We start from the raw sequence: 18,088 nt of genomic DNA, 5'->3' as shown, positions 1-18,088 counted from the left end.
GGGCCGGGCGGGTCCCTGTCCCCCCGTTCATCCCCCCGTTCGTCCCCCCGTTCGTTCCCCGTTCCCGGCCCCGCGCTGGCGGCGGGCGCGGGGACCGCGCGGTCCCGGGGCCGCCGTTCATTCACGGGCACGCCGGGGCGGGAGCGGGGCGGGGCCCGCGCCGCGCGCCTACCAATGGGAGACGGCGGCGCCGCTCGTCACGCGGCCGCGGGCCAATAGGAGCGCGCCGGGCCTGAACTTTTGCCACGGCGGACAAGTTGATACATCGCGGGGGTGTGTCCGGCGCGCGGCCCGCGGGGGGGGCGCGTTAACCCCCGCGCTGCCGTGACCTACTTTCACAGCGCCCGGCGCGGGGCGCGGGGCGCTTTAAGCGGTCGGAAACCCGAGCCGGTGTTTGCGCAAGGGCCGGTGCCGCGCGGAGCCGCCGGAGTGTCTAGACTGGCACATGATGGGCGGCAGCCAATGGCGGCGCCGCTCGCGAGGGGCCCCGCGCGCGCGCCCCGGCCACACAAAAGCCGGCGAGGGGCGGGCGGGCGTGAGCGGGCGGCGGCGGCGGCCCCGGGAGCCGCGCACGGAGCGCGGGGACCCGCCGGACCGGGGCCGCGCCCTGCGATGCGGACAAGGGACGCGCTGACAACCGGCCTGCGCTGCGGGCTCTGCTGCTTCTTCGCCTTTCTGATTTAATTTTTTTCCCTTTTTTTTAATTTTTTTTTTTTTTTACTTTTTTTTTTTTTTTTTTTTTTTTTTTTTAAAGCACTCACATGGTAGTGACATACCTAGAAAGAAAAATATTTTGATTTTATTCCTTAAAATTTTCTGGTTTAAAATAAGAAAATTTGCATTTGCAGACCCCTTTTCAACTTGAAAATAAAAACTATTTTTCCCTTTAAATGACATTAGTAAATTACAGCCTCTGCATCAAAATGGCACTGATATGCCTACCTCTTACATGTAGGTTTTTCCATGGAAACATGACTTCTGCCACAACACTCTTTGTTTTTATCCCTCACTCTATTTTTTCTTAATTGGGAATCCATCCCCTGTTGTGGAAACTATTTTAATGCTACATCACTTCCAAGTCAGTGGTCGTCAACCCAAGTCATGCTCATGGAAAAGATTCAGTCAATAAGGCAAACAGCAAACAAGCTCTGATTCACCCTGTAACACATTAAAAAATGTACACTGCACCAAAGAATTAACCACAGAGTACTTTATATAAAATGGAAAAAAAATTTATCAACTTCCACGTGTCATTTCCTTTCAGAAGAAATGAACTGGCATAATCTGTCAGAAAACCCTTACACATGAACATGCCCTGGTACCACATTAAAGGGATCAGCTCAGCTTATGCTGATGAGAAGCATGACTTCGAGAAATAAGCAGTTTTTGAGAATGTGCAGCCTCCAAAAGGCATATTATCAGTTCTTCAGCCTCAGCTGTGAAATGTCACCACCGTTCTGCCATTACTCAGTTATAGAATGTGAAGTACCAGAGGCACAGCGGACAGCTGAGCAGAGCAATGCAAGCACACTATGCAAAGGTGCTGTAAAGCTACATTGCAACAACCATTGCTCCCCTGATTTGGGGTGTAATTTTTTTTAATACTATTTTTGGCTGAAGGGATCCGACGCCTCCGAGCGGCCCCCGGCGCCGGTTCCCCGCCGGGCGGCACCCCCGCGCCGGGAGCGCTTCCCCGCTCCTCCCCACCTTGTATGGTGGAGCGGCCGCGGGGCGCAGCCGAGCGCTGCCCCGGGCTCCCCCCGGCCCTCGCCCCCGCCGCTCCCCGCCCGCCCCCGCGGCGCCGTCTATGCCCGCGCCGCCCCGCCGCCCCCCCCATGGTGCGGCCCCGCCGCGGGCCGTCGGAGATCCGCTGGGCAGCAGCGCCGCGGGGAGTCCGGGCTGCTCCGGGGCTGCGATGAGATAGAGCCGGCGGCGGAGCGAGGAGCCCCGCGGAGGAGGGCGGGGGGCGGCGGAGAGCGACGCGACCCCCGGCCGCCCGCGGGTCGTATGTTCAGGTCCAAACGCTCAGGGCTGGTGCGGCGACTTTGGAGGAGCCGCGTCATTCCGGACAGGGACGGCGGAGATGGGAGCGCCAGGAGCGGCCACGACCTCGGAGCCACCGGCAGCTGCAAGATCGCGGAGAAAAGCCCCTCGGCGGAGCTCCGCGCGGTAGCGCGCAGCCTGCTGCTGCGGGAGCCGGAGGAGCGGCGCGGGGCGGCGGGCGAGGCGGCGCCGCGCGGGGACCCCATGGCGGAGCGGCGCGGGGCCCGGCTCCGCGGCCCCGGCTCCGCACCGGAGAGCGACGGCCGGACCGTGACCTGCTGCCTCTTCTCGGAGCGGGAGCCGGGCGGCCCCCAACCTCCCCCCGCCGCCGCGCCCGGCCCCGACGGCGCGGCCGACGGCGGCTCCCCGGAGCGGCGGGGCCGGGAGGCGCGGGCGCGGCTGCTGCTGCTGGAGCAGGAGCTGAAGGCCGTCACCTACTCGCTGCTGAAGCGGCTGAAGGAGCGCTCGCTGGACAGCCTGCTGGAGGCGGTGGAGTCCCGCGGGGGGATGCCCGGCGGCTGCGTCCTGGTGGCCCGCACCGAGGTGCGCCTGGGGGGCCTGGCGGCGCCCCCGCACCTCCTCCTGGGCAAGCTGTTCCGCTGGCCCGACCTGCAGCACCCCGCCGAGCTGAAGCCCCTCTGCGAGTGCCAGAGCTTCGGCGTCGCCGACGGACCCACGGTCTGCTGCAACCCCTACCACTTCAGCCGCCTCTGTGGGCCAGGTGAGCAGCGGCGAGCTGGGTCCGTCCCCCCCTCCCCGCCACAAACACGCACCGATTTGGGGGTTCGGGCTTTCTGACCCCTTGCTGGGTTTATCCGAACCCTCGTGGGCAGCGCTGCCCCGGCCCCGCGGTGTTGCGGGGATGCCCGGGGGGACGCGCCTGCTCCGGGGTCCCCGCCGAGCATCCCCCCTCTCTCGGAACCAGCGCTTCCAGTTGTGCGTAAAAAGCCCTTTCTCTTTATTGGTTTTTTCCCCTTCCCGCGGAGTTTCCCCGCTCTCCGGGAGCCGGACGGGCGATAATCGGCGGCTCCATCCCGCTGGCGCCAGCCTGGCTCGCTCGTATCGGAGCCGGGCGGTCACCGCCGCCGGCTTAAAGCCGCAGGCGCTTCGGGGGGGCTGCGGGGATGTCCCCGCCGCGGGGATCCCCGGACCCGCGGGGACATCGGGGGCTGCTGCAATTCTCCAGGGTTTCTACTTTTTTCTTTTTTTTCTTTTCTTTTTTTTTTTTTTTTTTTTTCTTTTTTTTTGGTTTTTTTTGGGTTTTTTTGGTTTTTTTTTTTTTGTTTTTACCGTGGGCAGTGGGATATTTTTTCAAGGCGTGGGTTTGAGCTTGTTGAGGGGTTTTTTGTTTCTTTCAGCAATACTCGATCGTGTGTCCATGTCAGCAGGGAATGGTTACATGGAGCAGAGGCGTGTTGAAATTTGAGGTGCAGAAATGGAAATAATAGGCTGTACAAAAACTGTAATGAAAATGGACAGCTGGATTCCCACTGCCAGAGGGCAGCGTTAGATGGGATATTGGGAAGAAATTCTTCCCTGGGAGGGTGGGGAGACCCTGGCACAGGGTGCCCAGAGAAGCTGGGGCTGCCCCTGGATCCCTGGGAGTTCCCAGGCCAGGTTGGATGGGGCTTGGAGCAGCCTGGGATAGAGGAAGGTGTCCCTGCCCATGGCAGAGGTGGAACGAGATGATTTTTAAGGTCCCTTCCTACCCAAACCATGATATGATTCTATGCTGACTGTCCCTCTTTTTGGCAAGAACTTTGATTTTATTATTTCTGTTGCAATCTGGGCTCCTGCCTCGCTTTGCATCACTTCTTTCAAAGAAACTTCTCTTCTGGGCGTGCTTCTCCCCAAGGTCGCTAGAGGCTGGAGGCAGCTTTTTTACTCCAGTTGGAGTTGAGCTGCGTTTTTAGGAACGGGGCATTTATTTTAGAAACGGGAGAAGTTTTCCAGTGCCTTTCCCGCAGCCGTGGTGGTTTTCCCAGCGGTGAGCGGCTGCCAGCCCTGTGCTGGGAGTAGTAGAAAGCAGAGCTGTTATCAAGTGGCTCCTTATCACCTCGATAACGGGTGACTGTGCCAGGACCCACCCGCGCCGGCTGGGCGCTGGTAACAGGAGCCGGGAGAAGGCCTTGATGCCCTTTTTCCACAAGTGGCTCCCTGCAGGGATCATCCTGTTGGTGTTTCCCACCCAATTTGCCGTGGGGTGTGAAAGTTTTGGGGTGCTTCCAACGAGTCCCTGGTGACAGCAGGTCTGGAGTGGGACCAGCACAGCCACGTCCTGCTGTCACCTCCACACAGGGACAGCAGTACCTTTATTTTTTTTTATATTTTGGGATTTATAAGCGCCCTGTGAGAAGAGCGCTCTGCTCCCATAGGGGGAATGGGGAAGCTTTTCTGAGAAGCAGTAGATGACCCCAGAGCCGTCACACGGGGGATGCTGAGGTGCTTTTTGGGGAACCCAGCCGGGCTGAGCTGCAGTTCTGGCTGGGTGCTCTCAGGTCCGGGTGGGGGCTGAAGAGCACTCCCGTGTTTCCTTGCTCTGGGGTCGGTGTGCTGCCACTGATGGACTTCACAGAGCAATTTCTCACTGGAGTCGGTGCCTGCTCAACGGTGATGCAGCCCAGCAGGCTGCACACTCAGTTTTGGCAAGTTACCATTCAAGAAACATCACTGTCACACTATGAAAAAGGAAAAGAAATCACTTTAATCAGGGCCTGGAGTTCCCCGTGGTCTTGACCCTTCTAGGAACAGCGAGAGCTGGTTGAATGACCTGGTCCAGCAAAGCACCTCTGAGCACTTGCTGGACTTGGAGCACAGGACTGCTCAGTGCTGCTGCTCAGAGCTGAGCTCAGGAGCAATGTGGGATGGATTCAGGGTGAGGGGCATCACGGTGGCCTCTGCTCCTGAGCCACAAAGTGCCAAGGCCTTTTGGGATGGACTGAAGTTACTGGGATGGCTTGGTGGCTGAAGCCAGCCTGGCTCTGGTGCCAGCCTTGTGTGCCAAGAGGAGCCTTCTCATCACCCAGGCCTGCTTTTCAGTGCTTGGGAAGTGTTTGGGGAGCACTTGTCATGCCCTGTGTGTTGTACTCACCCGCGGAAGGTTGTCCCCCAGTGCAGATGATGGAAATGGGGCTGCTGGGGAGCAATTTGATGTTTTGTGTGACTCAATCTGTGGGTGTCCAGGCACAGATAAGGGGCACAGGGGTGCAGCATTTTCAGTAGCAAAGCCCACTTTGAAAGTTCAAGGTGGAACTCCCATTGTTCAAAAATTAGGGAAACCTTGGTCTCCAGTTGCTTCCAAGTGTTTTGTTTTCCACTGGGTGTTTATAACCTTGGAAGAGTTCCTTCCCCAAAAGAGAAAGCGAGAGGGTTTGTTGATAAACCGAACACAGCACTAACCTGAAGTTTTGTTTTTCCAGAGTCTCCACCACCTCCCTACTCTCGGCTGTCTCCTAATGATGAGCAAAAGCCACTGGGTACGTGTTCTGTCTCTTTTGATCTCTGGGGAACTCTTTCATGGTGCAGCCCTGGTGCTGCTTCTGAGACAGCCCTACCTGGCACGCCAGGCAAAAGCCAACAAGTCGGGGTTTTATGGCTGCTCATTATTTCTGAGCAAGCATCAGCTGACGGGTTTTAAGAAGTAAATGGATGCCAGTTTATCCTACCAAATTACCGTGTAGACACATGCATATTTTCCAAAATAATATGAAGCTCTATTTTTAATGAAGGCGTAATGAAAGGTTACCAGACGTCATGTTTTGTCTGCGTGTGTAATCTCTGCGGGAGTGGGAGCTCCTGGGTGCCATTTCCATAAGGGCCTGGCTGTGCTGCTCCATGGAGGAACCAGCTATTACCCTTCCTCTGCTCCTTACAAAGAGATGGAAAGCCTTTGAAACTTGGCTCTGTGTTGTTTCTGAGCGGGGTGTCACTTTTCCTGGGGAATTGTAAAAGGTTTTCCAGGCAGAGTGGGTGAGAGCAGCTTTGGGGTGGCTAGGCTGGGTGTGGAGTGCAGGATGCTGGGTGCTGGCAGCCTTGGATCCTGGTCCTGTGTGCTGCACGTTGGCCTGGAGATGTTTTGAGCTGGCATCACTGCATCCTCGCCATCCTTGCTCAGCCCTGCTTCTTGTGTAATTAAATGGGAAGCAGAGACCTGAGAGCATGGGAGGGAAGGGAGGAATCCCACATCCCTCTTGGATTTCTTGCTGGGATCGGTGCAGCTGGAGCCTTTCTCCCTTTATCCCGTGCTCAGTGATTTACCGGCGTTAATGACCAGGGGGAGCTGCTTTTGCTGCCATGGGGCAGGGACAGGGAGGAGACAAGCGGGGTTTGGCAGGGATAGGAGGGGACAGCAGTGCCTGCCTGTCCCACCCAGCCCCGGGGGAAGGCAGGAGCTGCCCCTGCCAAGGTGAGTCCCTGCCCTGCCAGGCCTGGGAGCAGCTCAGCCATGTGTGCACCCCGTGCCCGGCGCCTTCATCGCCACAGGGCTGTGACCAGAGCAGCCTGCAAGGCCAACTTGGCTGCTGGTGGCTTTTTTTTTCTTTTTTTTTTTTTTTGGGGGGGGGGGAAAAAAAAAAAAAAAAGGAGTTGTCCCTCCCTGCACTCCCCCTTCCAAGTTAATTCCTTTTGGAAACTGCTTGTGCTGCAGGGAGAGATGATAGTGAGCGACACGTGACTTTATTAAAACAACAGCCAGGGGTTGAAATTTGCTTCACTGGCTTGTTTGATTGGAAAAATAATAGTTAATCTGTGAGCAAACAGTTGAGCACTTAATTAGAGGGGTGTAAGCAAGAGAGAATAACAAAGACTCTTAACTTGTTAAAACAAAGTTTCCTTCGCTTCAGCAAAGAGGAAGGAAGGAAGCAAGAATAAACAGCTTCAAGAATTTTAATGGTGATAATTAAGTATAGTAACTCTGACTTGTTTAGAGGCTTAATGTAACTTTATCCAGTAAGCACCAAGTTCCTACTTGTTTGATCAACTTAACTGGAGTTATTTTTGTGGTCGAGGCAATTCAAACTTTGCATTTGCGTGGTGGAGCTACAAAGTTAATGGCTGCTTTCTGGCTCTGAGGAGAGTTTCTCTCGGGGAGGTGGTGGGAAGCCCAGCAGCCACGGGTGCTCACGTAGCGCTGGCAAACGCAGCAGGACTAAAAGTGCCTTTTTTTTTTTCCTTTTTTTTTTCCCCTCAGATCTATCAGATTCCACGTTGTCTTACACTGAAACAGAGGCTACAAACTCTCCCAACGTCACGCCCGGAGATTTCTCAGGTTGGCAGCTGTTGGTGCCTTTCCCTGCCACGGGGGGCTGGTGGTGGGGCAGGACAGCAGGAGGGGACAGGGCTCCTGATCCTGCTCTTGGTTTGTGCTCTGGGTGTGAGGAGAAGGACAAAAAGAGCAGTTATTGGAGTTGTTTTGCACAGAAGTCTGTGCTCTGCACGTTCTGATAAGATACTGTTTGTGGGGTGAGCAGGGACGTTTGGAGGTGGCCACAGGGCCACGGTGTCCCGTGTGGAGGCCCCAGGATGGATCCCAGGCTGCAGGGCCATGGCTGCTGTGGGGCTGGGCCCTGGGCTCTGGGCTCTCCCCATGTCCATGGCAGGGCCCTTCAGAGCTGTTTTGGGGCCATGGCTGCCGTGGGGCTGGGCCCTGGGCTCTCCCCATTTCCATGGCAGGGCAGCAGGGCCGTTCAGAGCTCTGCTCTGGGGAGGTTCTTGCCAGGACCGTCGGGCTGGTGTTACCTGTTGGGCCCTGGCCCCGGGCTGCAGTCCCTGCTTTCATGAGCAGGCTCCCAGCTACGGAGCCATTGAAGATCCTGAACAAAGCTTGGCTTAATTAGGTCCTGGTTTTTGCTCTGCCCCACCCTGCAACCTTTCATTCACTTAATGGGGCTCTGCAAGGCCCGGGGTGGTTTTACCTGTCAGCAGGTACAGCTGGGGCTGTCCTTCCCACATCTCTCTCCTTGGTCTCTCACCCCCGCTGGGGGCTGACTGTGGGACAGGAGGGGCCTGGCTGTAGGACCAGGTTTAATTTCTTTGCCTGGTTCATGGTCTGAGAGCTGGGATGAAGACAGACAAACGTGGGTTTTGGTGGAGCCCCACGTGCCTACCTCAGTGGCTGGGGTGGTGCTTGGACACCTCTGAGGCTCCTGCTTGGATTGCTGGGCATGTGGATGGGATCTGCTGCTCACTTGGGGGATGCTGGAGGGGACCTTTGGGGTACTGGTCCCTTGGCTGTGGCGTTTCTCTTCATTTTCTTTCCTTGCAAGAGTTCATGGTCCATTTGGTGAGAAGTTTGGTGAGACTTGGGCATTCCTCAGGATGTTTAGGCTGATCCCAACTCCAGAGGGTGTTCAAACAGCACAGGGTCTGTGTCATGGCATGGTGGCACATTTCCCTCTGGGGATTTTCCCTTCTCCTTGTCCTTTCAGGTGTCCCTGTGGTTGGGCCACAGGCTTTTATTGTGCTGCCATGTGTCCAGAGCAGGGGAGCAATTGATAGCAGGACTGGGATCATTTAGCCTTGTGCTCTAATAAATGTGTTTGCAATTCCTAACAAACAGTCCTAGGGCTGCATGCACATCCCTAAAGCTCCCCGTGCCCGTGGCTTTTGTTGTAACTTGATAATTGGCATTAATTACAGCAGCCAAGTTGGAAAAGTGGGGTTCCTGACGATGTAATGGTTTAGCTTCCCTCCTGGCTCAGTCTTTATGGGACATCTGGTGGGTTTGCTGGAAAGAAGAGAGATTTTAACTTTTCCTTGAACAATATAATGATAACATGTGACCAAGATTGTGCTGAAACCAGATCCCTCCTCTCCCCTGTGCTGTTTCCAATGGTGTAACTTTTAATAAGAGTCTGGGGCTGGGTGATTTATTTTTCCCCAGTGCTCACGATTGCTGAAAGAGGATAAGAGCCCTGCTGAAGTTAACCCATACATGTCATCACGGGGAAGTACAAGGGAAAAACCCACTTAGGCTCTAGTCTACCTGCCACATTTCAGTTTGTTTATTCTCCATTTCAACTCATTTAATAGCTCTGCTTGAAGTGTAGGTCTGTGGGAGTGATACACAAAGCACGTGGTCCTCCCTTGCCTCCTCTTGTGTACTCAGTGTGCATTTAACTCGTCTTCCAAAAATAAGTACATTTTGGATCTAGCATCAAGCAACTGCTATTTATTCCAGCTTTGATCATCAAAAAGGCTTTTCCTACTGAAGCCACAAAATTCAATTTTGTGTAACAAAGAGAACTATTCTTCTCCTGTTTCTCCTTTACTTGATGAACTTCTAAACAGGAGGTTTTAGCATGAAGGCAAAAGATGATCTCTGTCATATGTATTAGTTTAAAAAAATAACAAACCCTTTTTTTTTTAAGTAGAACCTTCCATGGCTAAAATATTGCCCTTAAAAAGAGGGAAAGTGTTCAGAGAAGTGGCAGGCTCGCTGTAAAGTTCAGAGGAACAGTTAGCACTAACTGGGAGCACCAGCTGTGGGTGGTTGGGTGGATGTGACCTGGATCCCTGGATGATACCCCAGAGCCCTCTTCATCTCCTGTTCAAAGCATTTGGGTCTTGACACAAAGTTGTTTGTGCAAGGGTCAGTGTCCAGCCACAGCTTTTCCCTAGGAATGGGGGTGCTCCTGCTTTCCCAGTGAGGTGCAATGGCCTGGGAAGGTCAGGGTTGGTGGGAAAAGGCGCTGGGAGGTGTCTGACCCCGCAGGTTCCTCCTCCTGAGCTCAGGCAGTGCCACGTTCAGCACGAACAGGAGCTCCATCTTTTCCTGCTTAGATTCATTCCTGCCTGGGGAGCAGAGCTGAGCAGAACCTGCTGTTTGGGGGTTATATTTTAAGCCCAGGTGGTTCCCTGGCCTGGGCTGGGCCTGTCTGTCCCCCGGGAGCCAGCAGAGCCTTGGCCGGTCCTGGCGTCCCCGCGGCTGCCGGCCGGGGCTGGGGAAATACCAGGGAAAGGGCAAAATCCAGCAAGGCAGGAACAAAAGCTCAGCCTCGTGACTCATAATTGGTGGAACATTTGTAGTAATTTTTTTTTTTTTTCCCTTCCCCTCAGACTTGGCTCCTCCAGCACATGCCAAGAAGCTGCTGTACCCGTTAGACTTGCCAGGCGTGTGGAGGGCTGAGCCTCTCTGCAGGGGATGGGGTGGCATGGAGCAGCTACCGTGGGCTTTGGGATTGCCTGCCTTCCTCTGAGCCCCACAGGGCTCTCCCTCACTGGCCCTGGGAAGGACCTTTCCTTAAAACCCATGGAATTGCCCCATTCCTGTTGAAAAAGCCCCATGATGAGCGTTGGGCAAAGTTCTTGTTAGTGGTGGCTTTAAATAGGGGAGGGCAGGTGGGACAGCAGAAGGTGGCCTTGCATCTGTAGGTCTCTGTGCTGACTTGACCATCCCCAGGGAAGATGCCGATTGTTTTTTCCAAAAATAGTAATTTTGGGGTTTTTTAAACTTTGAAATAACTTCCCATGTGTTAAAACTCTCCAAGAGTTTCAGCTCTGGTGAACCTGTGTGTAGCTGAAAATGTGCATCCTAAAGAAGAAATGTTGAATTGGTGGTTTGTTGGAGGAGGGATGAATTCTGTCTGTGCTCCAAAGCAGCAGGAAGGTGTTTTCCACCTGGGAGTGGAAGCACAGGCCTGAATTTATTCCCAGCAGCTCTGCTGATGTCCAGAAGGTGCTGAGCTCCATGTGGAGATGAGCTGTGCTTGGTGACTGATGATGGTGGAGGAAAGCCGAGAATTAACAGACAGAAAAAAACAGAGACTGAATGGGCAGGAGCTTATTTAAATTATTTCTGATTATTTTTTTCTTCTTTTTAAGATGGGGAAGTTTTTGCAGGGCAGTGGTGGGGCTTGGGGGCATTGGATTTGGGGTGCAGGGTCCCTGTACCACCAAAGGGAGGAAGAAGGCAGGAGCATCCATCCCAGCTGGTGACTCAGCCCTGCTGAGGTGATGCCACGGCTCCAGGAGAGAGCCAGAGGGTTTTTTCTGCTTCCAGCAATATTTAGGATGAACTTAAGGAAGCATATTTTAAAACCCACTGAATGGAGAAAGTGAACGTCTCCCTTCCTCTCCCCCCCAGAAATAACAGGCTGCAGGATTTATGCTAACAAGGAAATTTATGAAGATCCTGTGTGTTAGGAGTAGGAAAAAAAAAAAAAAAGCCCATTAAATCTGTCAGGCGGATGTGTGTGGCAACTGGGCAAACATTGCCCTTTCCGGGCTGGGGGAGAGGTTCTGGAATTACCTGTTAATAGAAAAAAAGGGTATTTTTGTCAGTAATAGGACAGCAGTTTCTTCTGGGGGGAAATGTTGGGTTTTGAGGACAGGCTCTGGCTTTGCTGTGTCCCTGTGACAGCTTTGGGCTGGGGGCTGGGTCTGACCCAGCACCACCCTGGAGCCTTTTCATCCCTTCTCCCCTCCCTTCCTGCAGAAACAAATCCTTTAGAAAAGACACAACGTATCTGTGCATCCAGTTTAATCACAGACAGATGTTTGTTTGGGCCAGTAATGGTTTTGGTTTCTTTTTTTTTTTTTTTCTTTCCTATTTAACTGTAGGTTTGCTGGCTTGTCTTCCCCTGTGCAGTCTAGAACAATCAGGGTTTGGCTAAAAACCTCTCCTGGTCGGAGGAACGAGCCTGTTGCCAAGAGCTACTTCTTTGATGCAAAAAGTACATCCTGGAGGTGCTTTGTCAGATGTTTTTATATTAAACAGCTTTCCTCCATAGTTTCACTTTGCCAACGGGAAATAAAGTGCATCTATTTTCCAATGTGCTTCAGAGAGGAATTCTCTGCTCGCTGTGGAGGCTTTTCCCACTTGGCTGTGGATGTTGGAACCCCCATGGGAGAGCTGGGAGAGCCTCAGAGCAGCAGCCTGCCCTTCCTGGGGCTTTGCTCATGTGCAGCTTCTGGCCCTGCCTGGGGCTGGCACCAAAGGCAGCTTCTCCAGCTGTGGGGTGAATCATGGATTAATCCCTGGGAGGGAAGGTGGGGAAGCTCTGGGAGCTGCTCCCTGGGCTTTCAGGGCTGTCCCTTTCACAGAGGTGCAGGTGTGCTCCTTTCTTTTGTATAAAGATGTCTGTCTGGGGTGGGGATAAACCCCCTGGAGCCAGGGGATTTATGGAGGGCAGGGGCATTTTCAACATCCCATTTGTGTTTGCCATGGTGGGGGGTTCCTGGAGTTCTGCCATTCCTTTGGAGCAGAAGGTGGAGGGATCATTGATTCTGGAGCCAGCTGGGCTCCTCGTTGTGTCCAAATCCTGTTGATAGCAGTGCTTCATCCATCAGCAGAGCGTATTCCACCTGGGAAAATCATAAGTAGATGAAGAAGTTGTTCAGAACATTGAGCAAGCAGCAATTTAAGAATTTTTTTTAAAGTTAGATGACTTGCCAATGGAAGAGAGGCACCCTAGGTCAAAGCTGGAGGGACATACTTCCTCCATTTGGTTGTTTTTCCATGAAAACCCTATGGGATAACTCCTGTTGGGCCACCAAGCCAGGAGCTGGAGCACTGAGCTGTGCCTGAGCTGGTGGGTGGCCATGCCTTGATGGCAGTGGACCTTGGTGGTGCCACCTGCACCCGTGTCTTGTGTGGAGAGGTGGCTCCATCCATGCAGAGCATGGAGCTCTGGCAGGGCCTGTGCAGCTGCAGAGGTGTTCCTAAAGCAGAGACAGCTGTTTGTGTAAAATAGGCTTGTAGTGCAGGGCTCTTGGTCTTGGGATTAGTGCAGAGCTCAGCCAGGACAGCGATGTGAAGAGGGGAAATTAATTTCATGCAAGCTGAGGAATTTGCTGGAGGTGGGAAGGGGTGGCTTGTGCTGGAGGTCTCCTGAGGAGGAACATCAAGGTTCCTCTGAGGTTTTGTATCCTGTGCAGCAAGGAGCAGCAGCCTCCCAGAACAGCCTGACAGGAGGGCAGGTGTCTCCTGGACTGGGAGGTGGAGAATGTCCCTTTGCTGCTAAAACCACCCAACAGCCTCACTTTAGAAATGAGGACAGTCAGAGCTGACCCTTTAAAATCTGGGTACCTGGAGTTGGGCTTTGTTCAGAAGAAGGAAGGGAAAAATCCAAGCTGGCTGCCAGCCTGGGGATCATCTGCCTGGAGTGGCACAGGCTGCACAAGGGTGGAAGAAGGTTGGTTTTACCAATATTGGTAAAACCCTGTGCCTGATGCAGAGATTAAAGCTGCTCCGCAGATGATGCCTCTGTATTTGTGTGTACACACAGCTCCGGAGCCCCAAAGGAGAATTTTCCATCAGGGATCCAGGCAGGATGATGCCCTGAAGTGAAGGTTCTATGGGCAGTATTTGGGGAGCATGGTTCCCTTGGAGGCAAGACACTGAAGTTCTCAGTATATTCCAGCAGAGAAGGAGAAAGTTGCTTTTTCTCCCTCTGTTACCTAGAACTGGGATGGATTTTCACAGCTAGCCTGGATGTTTTCAACCTAGAAGTTCTTGGAGAAAGTACAAGACCCAGATAAAATATGTTTTTGTCTGTGGTTCATTGAGCAGTTATGATGTTTGGCCTTGAATCACAGAATAATCACATCCCTCACTTTCCAAGCACCTAAGCATCACTCTTTTAAAAAAGAAACATCAGGAAGTAAGCAAGTTACTTAAAAGTAAATTAGTTTAATCTTTGTAGCCTAAACATTACATTCTTGCACCCTATTAGGGGTTGGATACGACTTTCTAGGTAGTAAAAGTTCCTTTGATGTAGCTCTGGTTGTGTCCTTTAAGCAGCATGGATCCGATGGATCCAGCTTTGTTTGAACTTTCCTTTTTCCCTGTGCCTGTGTTTTGCTTTTTAAAGGGATTTGCTGAATACTGGACACAGTGTATTTATGACCTTTGAAAACGGTGAATGTTTTGAAGGAGGAATTTTGGCTTCTTATAGGGGACCTGTAGAGAGAGGCTTGTGTTCACAGTCCCAGTAATAGATTTTTCTGTGGCACTTTGATGAGTGAGAGGTGTTTATAGGCTTGATTCATAACTGAGTTACCAAGGTTTTCCACGGAAATAACTTATTAAATGTGTGGCGCTCACCGGAGCCATTGAAGTCTGGAGATTTGCTCTTCATCAAAGGCACCTCCTTCCCCGGGCTCCAAGGCCTAACTCAGCATTTTACCTCTGGAGGATGCTCAGACCCAAATGGGCTGTGTGGTGTGGGAGCTTGAGCTAGCTTTGAGTAAGAAATTTAAAAAAAAAAAAAAAGGCAAACTGGAAGGAGGAGGGGAAAAAAAAAAAACTCAGGAAAAACATCCCCCCTGTCGTTGGGAGCTGCTGATGGCTAAACCTGGTTTTCTGGAACACTGCTTGTTTGTGTGGATTTTGCTTCTCTGCTCCACAGCTGAAAAGTCCATCCCTTCAGTGCTGCTGAGGGCTTTGAAGTGTCCCAAGCCCCTGGAAGCTCAGGTTCAGTTTACTGGCAAAGGAGACTCAGCTCTTTGTGCTTCCCAAGAGCCTGGGGCTGTGATTCCCAGCTCTGCCCCGTGTCCTGCTGAGTGCTCCAGGTCCTGCTCTTGGCTGCTGGTGCAGGGGGGGGACATTGGCTCACTGAGGTCCCACCTGGCTCCTGGGGATTTGGGTTTGTCCCAGCTCTTGCTCTGCCCCTGCTCTGTGCCTTGCACTTGGTTGATTCATCAAATCCTGGTTTGGGTTGGAAGGGAACTTAAAGCTCATCCTGTTCACCCCCTGCCATGGGCAGGGACACCTCCCACCATCCCAGCTTGCTCCAAGCCCTGTCCAGCCTGGCCTTGGACACTTCCAGGGATCCAGGGGCAGCCACAGCTGCTCTGGGCACCCTGTGCCAGGGTCTCCCCACCTTGTCAAAAGTCCTTCTCCAGGTTTTTTGTAGCCCCAGAAAATGGGTGTTCAGCTGGGAAAAAGCATCACCCCAGGGCAGAGTGCTGGGAGAGTGGAGAGGGGAGGACGTGCAGCCCTGGGGTCTGGGCTTGGGATGCTCAGGACTGTTGGATTCCTGTTTGGGTGTCTTTTTTCTGTAAGAACAAAAACATTTCACATGGAAATGCCTGTCTTGGCTGACCTCTGTCAGGGCTGCTAACGCTGACTGGTAATGGCCTTTGCAGCTCCAGGGGCTGGAGCAGGGATCAAACAGCTCTGGCGTGGAAGTGCTGGACAGTGCTGCTGTACCACCACCCCTTTCCCAGAGAAGCTTCTCCTTCAGGGAGAAGCTGGTTCCTCATCCCAGGCTTTGGATATGGGAAAATACATGGGGAACAAACCACCAGCATCAGAGGATATAAACAGAATTAAACCCAAAGCTCCTGTCCTGCCCCAGCATCTCATTGATCAGCCCCACACCCCAGGTTTCCCCCTCTTTTTTCTTCTTGTATTTTCCTAATTTTATTCTTTAAATGGATAAACGTTGCCTCTGATGCCCAGATCTGAAAACCTTCACAAAATACAGCCTGTCCCTGCCTCCCCACAGGGATGCAGTCTCTGGCAGGGACCAGGCTCAGGCTGGGATGCTGCTCCCTGCCCTCAGCATTTTGCTTTTCAGGTTATAAAAGCCCATGTATGAAACCTGCCAAAAAGTCAAATTCCCAACAGTGCAAGAGAGAGGGATGTGTGGAGAGTTTGTTTTGCCCTTCACAGCAGTTCTGTGCTCCTGGGGGATGCAGGAGATCCTTGAGGGTTCAGGGAGCCCATGTGCTCCTGTCCTGCAGCACCCCCCACCCAGTCCAAGTGCTTTCCCAGAGCAAAAGCTGGACCAAAGCCATCCCTCCCTTCCCAATGGCAATTCATGGAAGTGCCCTGGTGTCACATTTGCTGTCCCAGCTGGACACTGATGCTCTGCTGGCCCCACTGCAGCTTGGCCACGTCCCCACCTGGGCTTGGAAGAGCTGCCCTCCCTTTCCTGCTCCTGTGTTTGGTTTATGGCTTTGGAGATGTTCCTCCTCCTAAGTACTTGTGGCAGAAGGATCAGGCTGCCCATTCCTCCAGGCTGGAGAAGTTGGAGCCTTGCAGCTGCTGCAGGGGCATCTCTTGATGCCAGGGATACTCGGGCAGAGTTTCTCACAGTGGCTCCACGGAAGGGCGGGAGACACAACTGTGTTGGTTTTATCTGTGTATTCCATGAGCAGGAGCAGAACCTGCCAGCAGAAAGGCTATTTTTCAGCTCTTTCCATTTATTAAGGTCTCATTTGCTAAGATTTTTCCATGAGAGAAGCCAAAGAATGTTAAAGACTTGAAAAAAAAAAAAAAAAAAGTGCCAGCTGCTTTGTGCTTTCACACAGAGTGATGCAAAGTTGTCTGTTGAATCAGGGAAAAAGGTACCTCAGGAGCTGCAGCACCAGGTGCTGGGTGAGGAGTGCTGGGTAAGGCCCTGGCACAGGCTGCCCGGAGAAACTGTGGCTGCCCCATCCCTGGAAGTGTTGGATTGGGCTTGGAGCAGCAGTGTCATGGAAGGTGGGATGAGATGAGCCCTTCCAACCCAACCCATTCTGTTTCTCTGATGAACTCTTTAGATTTACCCCACTGTCTGCAGAGGCTCCTGCTGCGATGGATGTGCTGTGCAGAGCACATCCCTTTTCTTCCTTTTGCTCTTCCTTCTCCCCTCCTGGCTGCTCCAAAGCCTGGCCTGTTCCTGTTCCTGAGCGTGGAGCTCACACAAGGCCCCGTTTGTGCGAGCCCGCGCCGGGAAAAGCCAAGTTTGTCCAGGAGGAAGAATGAGGCACTTGATTCATCCCCCCTGCGTCAGGCTGTGGGGTCTGGGAGCATCCCTGTCCTGCACAGCAAGGCAAACACGGGCTCTGCTGACTGGGAACTCCCAGGGTTCTGCTTTCCCTTAGTCCTGAATAAATGTTGCTCCTTTGGAAGTGATGCTGCATCTTCCCCTCAGTTCTGTGGCAAACACAGTCTTTGGGTCCTGATTTTTTTGCCTGTTTTTTAAATTTTTTTTAATTTATTGCTCTTTAAATTCTACGGTGAGAACTGTAGGTAAAAATGAGCTATAAGTATTTTTCTTTCCAGCATTCTTCTTAAAATGCAGAGGAGTAGTGCTATAACCCAACAGGAGCTCTCAGCCTGGAAGTGTTTAAGGCCAGGTTGGATGGAGCTCTGAGCAACCTGGTGTGGTGGGAGGTGTCCCTGCCCATGGAAGGGGGTGGAACAGGATGATCTTAAAGGTCTCTTCCAACCCAAACCATTCCATGGTTATATGATCCAAAGCTTTGCCAAGTCTCACAGCAAACAGTCACTGGTGCTTATAAAAAGCTCAGACTCCAAGGTAGGATCTGGTTGGGTTTGTCTGGTGCAGCAGCTCGGGGTATCCAGCTGTGCAGAGAAGGGGCAGATGTGAAAATGGGCAGTTCAGTGTCTCAGACCCAATCCCTCCCTGTGAATTGTACGTCTGCAGCTGCCACTGAGGCTGCTCTGCCACGGCTCTGATCACTGTAGAACTGAATGCAGCAGGTTTTCATTTTGGCCTGCTCTGGAGAACTTTCTGCTGAGGTTTTATGAAGCCCTGGAAGCACTGTTGTGTTTCCAGAGAGGCTGTGGGTGCCTGGCTGGGTGCAGAGCAGTCCTTGGTGGCAAGGCCGGGGCTCAGCTTCCCTCAAGTGTCGTGGAGTTGCTTTCTGAGATCTGCAAAAAAACAACCCCAACAGAACACAAAAAAAACCCAACAAAACTTTATGAATCGACCAGGAAGCCAGTAAAAATTAGTAGTAACAAGCTGATTTCAATAGAAATGGGTTTGCTGCTCTGCTGGCTGCCAACCATTTATGAGACTGGCCGGGTGCCGGGTCCAGCGCCGCATCCCTCACCCTCCTGCTGCTGGAAATCATTTGTGACTCCAAAAAAATAAATAACACTATTGTGGAGCTCTTTTTATGGCTGGGGCCTGAGCTGGGTGGCAGCTCTGCAGTTTGCAAGCCCTGCCTGGGGGCTCCCTGCTCCATCTCAGGTGGGTTCCTGTGGGTTTGCAGGGTGCAGGTGAGGACATGGATGGGAGTTGCATCCATGGCATGTTGAATCTGTTTCTGGGTCTGATCCAGGGGAAGGGCTGGGTCAGTGTGGCTGTGC

General features: G+C 53.0%; 1 protein-coding gene across 1 annotated transcript in view; it reads left to right on the top strand.

The window, feature by feature from the left end:
* Window positions 1–1,795: 1,795 nt before the first annotated feature.
* SMAD6 (SMAD family member 6) overlaps window positions 1,796–18,088 on the top strand; it is a 37,689-nt gene continuing 21,396 nt past the window's right edge. Inside the window, exons 1-3 of the mRNA XM_041469289.1 lie at window positions 1,796–2,764; window positions 5,463–5,519; window positions 7,232–7,309. Coding sequence (XP_041325223.1) covers window positions 2,008–2,764; window positions 5,463–5,519; window positions 7,232–7,309 — 892 coding nt within the window. The 5' untranslated portion in view covers window positions 1,796–2,007. The remainder of the gene's footprint in view (window positions 2,765–5,462; window positions 5,520–7,231; window positions 7,310–18,088) is intronic.

Source organism: Pyrgilauda ruficollis, unplaced genomic scaffold (assembly GCF_017590135.1).
Source record: "Pyrgilauda ruficollis isolate IOZ18807 unplaced genomic scaffold, ASM1759013v1 scaffold23, whole genome shotgun sequence".
NCBI lineage: Eukaryota > Metazoa > Chordata > Aves > Passeriformes > Passeridae > Pyrgilauda > Pyrgilauda ruficollis.
Note: the sequence above shows the minus strand (reverse complement) of the source record. Positions and strands in the feature narration are given on the sequence as shown.